This window comes from Nicotiana attenuata, chromosome 6 (assembly GCF_001879085.1).
Source record: "Nicotiana attenuata strain UT chromosome 6, NIATTr2, whole genome shotgun sequence".
NCBI classification, from domain to species: Eukaryota; Viridiplantae; Streptophyta; class Magnoliopsida; order Solanales; family Solanaceae; genus Nicotiana; species Nicotiana attenuata.
The window spans coordinates 5928626-5941383 of record NC_031994.1 but is presented as its reverse complement, the minus strand read 5'-3'; the positions used below and the strand labels follow the sequence as shown (position 1 = coordinate 5941383).

The window sequence follows — 12758 nt, the reverse complement described above, 5'->3', positions numbered from 1 at the left end:
TGGAATATGTACGCTGAATATCAACGCCAAATCTCTGAAATGCAACAACAAATTGCGGCACTGCAAGAGAAACTAAAAGAGGCGAAATAACAAAAAAATAAAATGGAAGAGAAATTTAAGTGGTTGGAGCAGAGGATAATGGACGGTAGTGACTAAACAAAAATATGTATGTGTTGAGTGTTGTATTTTATCTTTACATTTTTCATGTCATGTATTTTCATTAGGTGTATCGAATTTAAATTATGTTAAGTTGATGTGTTTGTTTTGCCTAGCTTTACTATTAAAATAACAAAGAAACCAAGAAATAAAAACATAATGCACATATAATGCTAAACCATAAATAAAGTTGCTATTATTTACTCATTGTCATATGTACATAAAATTAAAAAAAATCGATGTGTCCCACAACCTTTATGCTTTAAAGCAGCCACTGGCTTCATGCGCATCCCATCCCGCACGGCTACACTATCAGGATCATCCTCATCACGACGCCTCTTTATCAAAGGATGAGCTGCAACATGATCGTCAGTAAGGCTGGCAGGCTCGATTAAAGGGGCCATCGGTGCAGTAGTAACCTACAGAATAATGACATATTTTAGTATATGAAATATATATTAGTAATGTACGTGTTAGCTAAAAAATATTAAAATGTCTTACCATGGTCTCAGCGGGCTCCTGAATATAATCATCCGTCTCAGGCATGTCAGTGTCGCACCTAGTGGCCTCCGCGACGAGCGAGGATGATGGCTTCAAAAAAAATATATATGTTTTAGATAATTATGACTAATCAATGAGATAAACACAAAATATAAGTAATAGTAACACAAACTAACCAAATCTTGTGGAAGATCCTCAGCATCCCTCGGTGGTGAGCCACTAAGTCGGCCCCCACTATCCGCATCTCGTATCGGACGAGCATCAGCAACCGTCGATGCTTCTGGAGGGTCAGGAAAATACGCATCCCAGTCATGTGAGGTAAAGTTCGTGCTCGCGATCAGCAATGGAGCTGACGGGGTCACCTGCGAAGTCCCTGGAATAAGCCCCAGGCTAAATGACGGGATATCACTAGGATCAGGGTGGTCACCCGGCTGATCAACTCCAACATCCTCAACAGGTGCCTCAACGCCCCCTTGCTGGGGACCACCTCCTCGCCGACCCCCACGACCTCATGGGACACCCCTACCTCGTAGCACACCCCTACCACGTCGACCACTTTCAGGCTGCACTGCTGGCCCACGATGGTACTGCTCTGGCGCCATATAATCAGCCTTGTGTCCTAAGCGCTCATCATCCTGGGCTCACTGCAATTCTCGGGAAGCCAAATCTGTAACCTGTCGGCCCCACAAAGTGGCCACTCCCTCGGCGGTATGGTGCTGCATCTGCAGTCCCAACTGGTGGAACAGATGTAGGCCAATAACCTGCACAACATGTAAGATATTAATTGCGAAACAGTAATGTTAACGTTATAACTAAGTATACCAAATAACATACCGGTGCCTCATGCCTCTCGGCGTATGGAATGAACCGACCGCCAGAGTAATAAACGGGATTCCCGACGAAAAGTCGGGTAATATTGCGGTACTAGCCCATTTACGCATGCTCACCGTCCATAAGATCGGGTGGAGGGGGTGGCGGAATCAGGTCACGTCGCTGGTCCCAAGTCTCGATCTGCAACTTTAGCCATACCTCATATGCCTGTCAACCCTCGAACGATCATCCCGCTGGTAATGTGTCCTAACCCAAGCGGGTGGTTGAGGTACAAGCTACGGTCGACCAAACTGGCGAAGGACTCGCTCGGTGGCATGATGCTCAACAATATCGAGACACATCAACGGGGCGAAAGAGCTCCAGATAAGTCGCCCGGTCGAGCAATAATCAGGCAAACCAGCTATTAGCTCGTCGTTGTATGGCCTCCAAATGAATTATTACATAAAAACAGGAACCGCGAGTATACGCAACACATATAAATCCAGGCGAAGTAAACTTAAGTATAGAATTACCTGCGCGTCCTCCAGCAAATCCAACAAATCTTTGCAATAGGGGAGATTATGTCGAGCCTCGTACTCGCTTCCATATCCCCGCCTATCAACCCACCTCCAAGCCAAAGGGAAAACGGTAGAGGTGGTGGATCATGAGCTATGGGTGGTAGAGGTGGCTGAAACTGCAGGAACCGCTCCCAGGCTCAAACCTAATATACAATTTGGACGTAAATTTAAGGTATATTTTTATGATGTATGTTATAATAAAGAGAGTATTTGACTATGTTTTCACCTGCAGCAGCGGCATAAATCCTGCAACATCTCGCTGGGTGCCTATGCATGCCCGACACATCTGCCTGTACAAGTAACCAAGAACAGTAACACCCCAGCTGTACAGATGTAAATCATCCAGCTGCTCAAGATGACGAAGAAATATCAAGCTAACTAGGTTTCCCGAAGTGTTCGGGAACAATACGCCTCTAAACATAAGCAGCAGCAGCGACCTCGTGTACCGGTTAATATGAAGATCCGGTGTATCATGAGTAATGTCATCATGCATGGCCTCCAAATGCAGCCGGACGGGAGTCAACGCAAGACGACAAGCCCCAACCAATGCACCCTCATCCTCTGGCCGGAAACCGGTGAGCCGTTGCAACATCTCCAGGTACTGATCTCCCGTATAATCTCTCATGGCTTGCGGCAAAGCAACATGAAGTCCATCAACCGGCAGCCCATACAGAACCTCCACGTCCTGCAGCGTGATAGTGGCCTCACCAATGGGCAAATGGAATGTGTGCGTCTCTGGTCGCCACCGCTCTATCAAAGCCGTGATCAACGACCAATCCAGCTGCAGCCGGCCGATCTCAATGATCCTATAAAAACCTGTATCCTGCAAGCGTCTGACTATACGGGGATGGAGCTGGCAGTTCTTAAGAAAGTCCCACATATCGTCTACTCTCCTAGAACGTAAAGTCTGGGCCAATAATTTCCCTCCCATATGTAGGACGACCTATGCTCGGCCTGTAGCAATAGTAGCTCTAGGGAGGCAGGCCCGAGATGCAAAGGCAGAACCTCCATGACGACTACTGTAAATTGAACAAAATTAATTACATTATTTTTCTTTTCCATTGCTTAAATATATTGCAATACCTTGAATATTAAATTTTATTCAATTTCTTTACTATATTGTTAAATAGGTTGATACATTTTCAATATTATAATTTTATATTTTATATGTTACTTTAATATGTTAGTTTTATTATTTTATATGTTTGTTAGTTATTCACCTATTTTTTACTATACATGATTTAATTATTAAATATTCACATTTTGGTTCTGGACACAATATTTGAGGCACAGTAGCACCAATGTATCCTGAATTCTTATGTTCATGATAAGAAATTTTTTTCGATCTCAACAGGTCTGTTATTTTATATGTTAGTTTTATTATTTAATATGTTAGATTTATTATTTTATATATTTGTTTGTTTGTTTGTTACTGACTTACTTTTTACTATATTAAAATTAAATAATTAATTTTCATAACTATACAAGATTTAACTATTAAATATTCACATTTTGGTTCCAGGCACAATATTTGAGGCCCAATAGCACCAATGTATCCTGAATTCTTATGTTCTTACATTTGTTGACTATAATTAGAGATAGTTTATGTTTGAACTATCAGTTTTTTGACGTATTTTTGGGAATAAGAAATACTTAAATGATTAATTTCTATAACTACAAGGATACTACGCTAAAGGGCACTATGTTTTACTACGCCAAAAGGTCACTACAATACAAATACGAGCACTACATTAGGCCACAAGATACCACTACAGGGAACTAAAGTAACAATTTATCTAGTTTACTAGTCTTTTAGCAAAGAAATAATCTAAACCGGATAAAAACAACAAATCAATTTAATCACAAAACAATCACGAAAATACAAATACCACAGTAAAAAGTAACTAATTAATATTTTTTTTAACAACTAATAACAATTTCTCTATGTTACGATTTTTTAGCACACTAATACTATAGTCCGCATAAAAAATAACAAATTAGTTAAATCGCAAAACAATCACAAAATAACATAGAGCACATAAAAAACAACTAATATGCATTTTTCATACAAGTTTTAACAAAAACTAAGTCGGAATACCTCGATTTAAAGTTTTTAGAAAGTCGAAGATTTTGTGAATTGGAGCCGAAACAAGTAACAATGTAGATAACGCCTTAGCTAGCACGTTTGGACCGAGAATCTTTACTTTTTGTGGGACGGGTGGGCTCCACTCAAGTTTTTTTTTGATTAAAAATGGAGGGGGGACCGCTAGGATTTTAAAATCGGGGGGGGGGGGGGGGGGGGGGATGGTTCTGTTTTGGGGAAGGAAGAAGACGATCTATATTATATATATAGTGTCTTTTGTTAAGATGCTATACAAAGACGCTATAGTTTCCCGCTTTTTTAAATTCAAATATAGCTTCGTTTTAACAGACGCTATACTTAACTGGCCAAACGATCGTTAAGGTATTTTAAAACATGCTATTTTTATTATGGTCACTATATTTTTTTTCCACATATTTTTGTTCTTTGAGTCCAAAAGAACAACATTTTGGTTCCGGACTCGCAAAACTTGCCTTATCGCAAATCCTGACGAATCATCATATTTAATTTTAGTACAAATTGTATCGGAAAAAATTCAAAAATAGCCAGATTTACAAGCGGTCATTCAAAAATAGCCACAGTTTCAAAAGTAATCGAAATTTAGCCACTTTTCATGTAAAGATAAATCTGAACGAAAACACTGTTCAAAATCCGAAAAAAAATCCAGCATAATATACTGCTGTTCGAGCATAAGTTTACTGGAACTCCAACATATTATAATGGAGTTCCAGCATAAGTATACTGGAACTCCAGCATATTATAATGGAGTTCCAACATAAGTATACTGGAACTCCAGCATAATATACTAGAGTTCCAATATAATATACCAATCCAGCATAATATGCTGGAAGTTCATACACAGGTGCTCCAATCTCCAGTATATTATGCTGGAACTTTCCGCGTGTTGGAGTTCCAGCATAATATGCTGGAAGTTCATACACAGGTGCACCGATCTCCAGTATATTATGCTGGACTGGTCACTGTTGCAGCAAAATGATGGCTATTTTTCAATGACTTTGCAAATGCTGACTAATTTTGAATGACCAGTCCGAAAACTGGCCCATGCTCTTTTTACAATTGTATCATGACATTGTTGTACAAATTGTTCATGAAAACCTAACAGATTATCATGATTGTCTGTGTTTAAAAGTAAAAAGAATTCTTAAATTCTCACCCGTGAGAAGCATATGGTGATACAATAAGCTCTTCTTCTCTACCGCCATGAATGGATCCACATCACTTTTGGTTCAGCAAGTAGTTCTCAAGCTAAATTTTTCTCTTCTTTTTGTTTACATTTTTTTCAATGTGCTCTCATTCTTTTTCAAATTTTCCATATCGGTTCTCATTCTTTTATGCGTTTTCCTCTCAAATTACTTTGTAAGGAGGAGGAAGAAGGAGAAGTTTTGGCTACGGGTTCGTCGTATCCATTTGATATGGTCCTCTTATTCTTTCAAATTATCCTCTTATGAATTTTATCTACCTTCAAGCAATCTTTCTGGTACCAAATTGGTTGATCCCAAGGTCCCAACAACGCCATTGGAATTTTCATTTTCATTTGAAACAAATTTGTTCCTCATTCGTTCTTTTAGCTCAAACCAACTCTTGACATCGATGTTTTTCTTGGTATAAGTAGATTGCAGCAATATATTCCAACACGAACATTTCAAAAACAAAAGATCTTTTTTGTTGCATCTCACGTTTCTTTTGCCTTCCATATATACAGTCTAACCTCTCTATACAGTCTGATATAGAAGACATATTATACTAACATAACTTAATGATTGTTATATGGGGATGCTGTTATAGAGAGACCTTAACTGTAGTACCACTCTCGCGAACAAAACAATCTCTCTTCACTCTTACAACTGGATGTCCCTTATAGCACAATTCTCCCATTTCACATGCAGCAGCTTACTAAGTCGGAAGCAGCGGTACTGTTGTAAATTCGAGTATTATAGCACAGCACATTCAACATAACCTCAAAGTTAGGAGTTGAGCAAAAGGCGAGTAACCTATTAACTTAAAATTATCAACCAACTACATTTTCAAACCATTGCTACTTCCCTACATTGTACACTGCAGCAGTTGTCACGTAAGTGAATTGAATCTAACACCTCACATATCAAGTCAATAAGAAAAGGAAATCTTTTAGAAGGGGAAAAAATTGATGACTGAGCACTTCTCAGATGACTGTCATCTTTACCCTCTGTTTCCGTAAGATCACCTTCTGTCAACTTGAATACTTCCTGGTTCGAGGGTTGACAGTATCTGAGGCATTGACATGCCACCGGATACAACAATCTCTGCAAAGAGGAGAAAAGAGCATGTCGGAAAGTGCTTCAAGCATAAGCATATATCTTTGATAAGAAAATTGTGCTCATTGCCAGATGAGAACCCTCTATTAAGAACACACATGATACTTGCAAAAAAGCACGGGAGTAGCAAACAAAGCATCGTGTATAACTACTCGCTCCATCCCATTTTATGTGACACCAGTCGGAGTACGAGGGTCAAACGATTAATTTTCTGTGTGAATTCTGGTCATCAAATCCTCAAGTTTTTTTGAAATAAAATTCAGATAGTTAGAAACTATATAAAAAGTATTGTAAGTCACAGTAGTTAACAATTCAAAGTATTTATAAGGCATATGAAAAAAATACAGTAAAAAGAATGTCTTTGACCCTCCAAATAGTACTCCACTGTGTCACATAAAGTGGGACAAAGGGAGTATATTTTCCAGAGAATTTGACAATGAAAAGATCTCTTACCTATTCCTTCACGGACTGACAAGTTTGGTCTAATAACATCCTTTGCATTGACCAGGAATATATCACCTATGTAAAGATGATTTGTAGGAACATACACACAACATAGCTCTTCGTCTCCTGAATAGTTCTGGATTTGATGGTAAAACAGAGTATCACACAAGTGAATTTCAAGCAAACTTGATGAGAATTGAGAATGTACATTATCTTTCCATTATGATTCTAATGCTATCCATGCCTACCAGGTAATTGGGAACTTGTGAATGGTGTAAACAAAAGATACAAATTAATTCTTATTATTGAGAAATAAAAGAAAAGCAGGTAATCATTAGCATACCTGCAGGACAACAGACGAAGTAATGAACCCAAAGGCATATTCGCCGATGCGTGGGTGCCTTATAATGGCAACCTCCTTGAAAGCTTGTGTATTCTGATCTGCAGTGACACAGGAGGTTATGCATCTATCGTCACTCTCCAACTGAAAGCTGTTTCGAGAAAACAGTATGAAACTGAAAATCCACAAAGCATACCTGGAGATATGGCAGAACTAATTTGCTTTGAAGCATTATAGATATGCCGAACAAATGGCATTCTTTTGATGAACCACTCACCAAGATTCAAAACAGATGCCCCCAGCCACGATGACATGAACACCCCGACCAAAAAAATGAAAGTGATTGAAGTCATAAATCCAAGACCTGATCAGAACAGCCATTGAAAAGGTCATCTCCAAAGAAGAGTATCACAACTATTAGCAGCTAACATATCACGAGAAAAGATCCTTAACCTAACATGGCTGACATTTACATACGGTACCATAAAACTATTTGCTAATTCCTCTATAGAACTCTTTCTTCTTTAGCATAGCAATGCATTCTATGTCCAAAGAAAGATAAAAGCCATTACTTAAGACACCATGGAATGAGCCAGGGCCATTAACAACATAGAAATACAGTAAGTTGGAAGGGGCAAATGCTTACCAAAAATATCAATTCCAAGATGAGCATATATTGGAGAGAAAAAGCCATCCACGAAATGAATAAACCACCATGTTATGTAGAAAGTGACTGCTATAGGAAATAGGATAACACTGCAAAAGGATGTGTATAAGTAACAACTTGAAAAGTAAGGAGTAAAGCAGAGTCAGAGCGTCCACTTAATCACAGCTGACAGTGAGGACAAAGACGAATATTTATAACTTATAAGCAGATCATGTTACTCTCTTCCCATGACACTTACAAGCAGCAGAGTGGATTGTGGTTTAGTTCCTTCCTAATCAAGTTTATTTCAATAGCTTCCATCCCATGGATTCTTATTAGTAGAAGCTACTATGTACAGCATAATCCAAGAAAGAAGAATAAAACAACAATTATGCCTCAGTCCCAGATAAGTTGGGGTCGGCAATACGAATCCTCATTCCTTTCATTTAGCTCAACTCATATCAAATCCAAGAAAGAAGAATGCTCCTTTTTATTGTGATAGATACGATACATAAAGTATTTTTACTAAGTCTTTTCCATCATCATATTTACCAACAAAGGAGGGTGATACCGACACAAGTAAAACACAATTCTAGTTATGAATTCATTTTAACAGCTGATACAAGTCACAACAACTCTAATGCTTTTTAATGTTCCAAGATTGATTGTCTTAGTTCTGTTAGCAGAAAGCCATCTATTCAAATCAGTCATAACAGATGCTAGAAAGTGGGTAGTGTACTCATCAAGGACCTTGAAAAGTACAAACCCCTAAACTCTTATAACAGAAGCTAGAAGATAGGAAGTAGAATCCTGGATCAGTTCTTCTGTAGACCTTGATCTTTGCTCAACTAGTTCTTGTAAATCATTCTTGTGACACTTTGCTGCTTCTTCCTAAACTTTATTTTCCAACAGCAAGGAACCAGATAAACAGATACAGCCTATATCTAGATTAAAGGGAAGATTGAAGGGAACCATTTTTACCATCCAGTCATGAATTTCTTAGAGGCCCAGCTCCTAACAACTTTAGAGAAAGTCTGCAGTTGCAAAAAATATCTTTTGTCAGATGAATAAAAGAGAATTCATGCTTAAAATATGGAAATAGAAGGAACAACATGGTAATATTCCCAGTGATCAGTCCAGTCACTATACAATTAAGCTCAAGAAGTGAATAGCAAGCAAACTAGGGTATAACCTACAAGAATAGACTTTGGCGCAGTCATCAGATTTAGATTTGTGATGCAAGAGCATGTACTAGAGGCAGAGAGAAGAGGAGAAGGAATCAGATAAGAAGTCGAGAAGAAGAGAGAGATAAGAAAAGTAAATGTCAAACAGAGATGTAAGGAAAAGAGACCAGCAATAACCAAAAAGATTGCTCCCAACAGCACTAAAACAGTAATGCAGAGGTCAAAGACCCTATGATTCACCTTACATTTATGTGCAAAACAGCAGGTGTGTAATCAGTTAAACAACTAATCAAGTACGGTACATGTGATAAACTCTTCTGAGAAAGGGGGCTTATATCATTTTGATATAATACATTTTCCAGGAAAATTTTGACATTTGGTCATTTTAACATGTTAAGAAAAACATTATGCACACAAGTCATATCTTTTAAGGGCACTAGTATATTTTGTTTAGATAACCGAAGGGGCACCAGTATATTTTTTGCTATAATCATCTCTATTTCTACTCCATACCGATTACTTCCACCATTGTATAATCACTATTTTCATTTTTGTTCCTCATTGCTCATAAGGATCACCAAGCATCACTCCCACGCTCCACCTGCCACCATCTGGTGCTATTAGAAGCTACCAACTGTTTTACCCATCAAATATTATGTCAGATTAACCCTAAATTGATCGATCTAACACCCCTTCAAATGCAATCTAGCACAAAGACTGGCATAAATATCACCAGATATAAAGGAATGTAGCATGCCATAGATGTTATACCATGCAATGATGACAAATAGGAATGCCACATCCGTCACAACTCAAACGCATGAAAATCGAATTTCTCAAGTGTAGGACATCCGAATACATTATAATTTTTACATAAAACCTAAGTCCAACCTAAAATCACATGTAGATACACTCAAGAATCAACAAACATGTTATATAACAGCTAGTCGCATCCATCAAGTATACACACATAGGCAGTATAGAAAGAATAAAACACGATTGAGCACATGTCTAACACCTAATGAGATAAATATGCAAAGCTTTTAGAGACATTTCTGCTTCGTATTCATAAACATCAATGCACAGCAGCATATGGATGCGGACATGGAGAGCGCGTCCTTTAATCATTTAATATGCTACAAATGTATTACTTTGATATATTAATCTAGTTGTTCAACAATTTTTTACTAAGAGGAGAAACTAGCAAAACTTAAATCATTTAATTGCACTAAAAACTCTAAAAGAGAGACTAAAAGCAGATAAAAAGAAGTTCAATTAAATATGTATGACACCCAAAATACTCTCCTACCATAAAAGGTCAAACTTTAACACGGTTTCTCATTAACTAATTATGTCGAGTTCTTCTGAACTTCATGAATATTTTTCCTTTCATACCACAAAATAAAATTTTACTTGGCAGGAAACACTAAATAAATACATTCAAAATTAACAGCAAACCAGACTTCAACAAAAAGTTCCCGCAATCTTATGATCAATTTCCAAACATTAAGGGAAAATATTTTCTTCCATTTTTGTAATGTAAATTGAATAATTGTTCCATTTGCCTAAGCCTTCATCCGCACAGTTACCTGATAACCATAGGCAGATCCAGGCTGAACCCACCGACCATTTAAGTTACTATATTTGAAATTTAATATTTGTACATATATAGTAAATTTCGTAACACATATAAAGGGTTTGAGCGCCAAAGCTACTCAGTTCAGCCGAACCCATAACTCACACATTACATCCGCCCTTGCCCGGTACCTGTGCCAGTGGGAGTCAATAGGTACCAGGTGGAATAGTAGCAAGCTGGCCTGAACACCACTGATATAAAAAATAAAAATAATAAGTTTTCCCTTGGGGGAAAAAAATAACAAAAGAATGCAAAAGTAACAAAATAGCCCCTTCTTCAAGCATTCCTCTTTCCCTAACCTTGAGCTCTTAATAAGTAAACTGCCAACATGACAATAAATTATGTTCATACAAAAGTTATCCAATTCTTTCCTTCTATAAATACTTCAACAAAATCCATTCTTAAACGCAACTCTAAACTCCTAATTTACAAAATTAAAACACCAAAAATCACTAACACACTTAACAAAACCCTGATCCAACATACAAATCCAGTTAAGAGCTAATCGAAACACTAAAACCTTAGCGATATTCCCAATCAAAAACAAAATATTTGAATAAGAATAGTTTGGGAATTACGGAATTAACCTCGCGGCCGGAGTGATGGTGAGAAGAGGAAGAGGAAGGCCTATTGGCGGACTCATCGTCGACGGCGATAGCGGCGGCAGAGTGAGCCACCGGAATGAGAAGTTCACGATCTCTGCTTGAATTAGCCATTTTTATCCCCAATTTCTCATCTCCCATTTACTTATAATAAAAATTATTTTCTTTTTGCTATGAAATAATAGTGTACAGATTTTGTAAGTGTAACAGTTCTATAAATCTAATTTTTTTTTAAAAAGATATTTATATTGCTTGGTGATAGAGGAAATGTTTGGGTAGTGGGACAGAGGAGGAATTTAAGAAAAAAATGTTGTCTTACTCTTATTAAATTAGCTCTAGACTCCATAATTTAATGGACTATTCAATGTTGATGAGGTATTGGGTTTGGTTTGGGCTGGGCCAGGTTGGATTTTGTCATGTTGATGAGCTGTCATCAATCATATTTTGCCAACTCATACCATCTTTCTTTTTTAGTTTTGGTACTGAATTTAATTTCTATATATTGACAATATAAAAAATATATAGCCTAGAAAATAATATAAGTAACACAATTACTTGCAGCCATTGTTTATAACAACAACAACGACCCAGTAAGATCCCACAAGTAAGGCATACGGAGGGTAGTGTGTACGCAAACCTTACCTCTAACCCGATGGAGTAGAAAGACTGTTTCCGATAGATCCTTTATAACAAACCATGCTAATTTTTTAATTAAGTCATAAATTAAGGTGCGAATGTTTATTAATTAATGATTTAAGGCTAAGAGTATATGTAAAAATATGTATCATATATATTCTTTTCTATTAGTTTCCTATCCACTGTCCCGTATCAGCATTAGGCCTGAATAAATATGAATTTGCACCGGAAAGTCTCACATTGAGGGGTAAAGTGCTCCATAACAAAGACAATTTCATACATACGGCTCGAATCCGAGACCTCTAGTAAAGGATGAAGGAGTACTTACAATTCCATCACAACCCTTGTTGGTATGTATCATATATTTATATGCCAACTCCGATCTTTTTTAGAATTACTTAAACTCTAAATTTAACTCTTATATATAATAGTAAGATTAATAACCTGAAAATGAGGCAGCAAGTTAAAAAAATTACACGATTTGTGTATTTAACAGCTTTTTTGGATGGTTGTTACCCATCGTTTTATAATATATTGTATCATAGTAAATCATATTGTATTGTATCATTTTATGAATACAATATTTGGATACATTGTATAATTTGTTGTTGTTAAAAAATATTTTACTATTTGGTTTGACTGTATCGTACTATACTGTAACTGATAAGTTTATTAAAATACCATCAATTATTTAAATATTAAATTTATCTAAAATTACGCATAAAAATAATTTAAGAAAATCTCTTTCTAGTAATTTATCACCAAATATGTCTTAACTACCCTTAGAAAAAAACATAAAAACTATGATA

General features: G+C 37.0%; 2 protein-coding genes across 3 annotated transcripts; both read right to left on the bottom strand.

Annotated features, from left to right (window-relative positions):
- Positions 357-1259, bottom strand: LOC109227597. Its single transcript, XM_019392797.1, has 4 exons — positions 1184-1259; positions 834-1030; positions 658-747; positions 357-575 (listed from the first exon to the last, which is right to left on the bottom strand). The coding sequence occupies exons 1-4, from the start codon at positions 1257-1259 to the stop codon at positions 357-359; spliced, it is 582 nt and encodes a 193-aa protein (XP_019248342.1).
- On the bottom strand, positions 6082-11630 carry LOC109226545 (protein CONTINUOUS VASCULAR RING 1-like). Of its 2 annotated transcripts, none has more exons than XM_019391329.1 (7): positions 11290-11630; positions 8873-8925; positions 7892-8001; positions 7442-7609; positions 7249-7346; positions 6915-7041; positions 6082-6449 (listed from the first exon to the last, which is right to left on the bottom strand). In XM_019391329.1, exons 1-7 carry the CDS (start codon positions 11452-11454, stop codon positions 6367-6369), a joined length of 804 nt encoding a protein of 267 aa, XP_019246874.1. In that variant the 5' UTR covers positions 11455-11630; the 3' UTR covers positions 6082-6366. The 2 variants fall into 2 exon arrangements, with proteins under 2 accessions (XP_019246874.1, XP_019246875.1); XM_019391330.1 differs by having other exon boundaries at positions 11299-11629.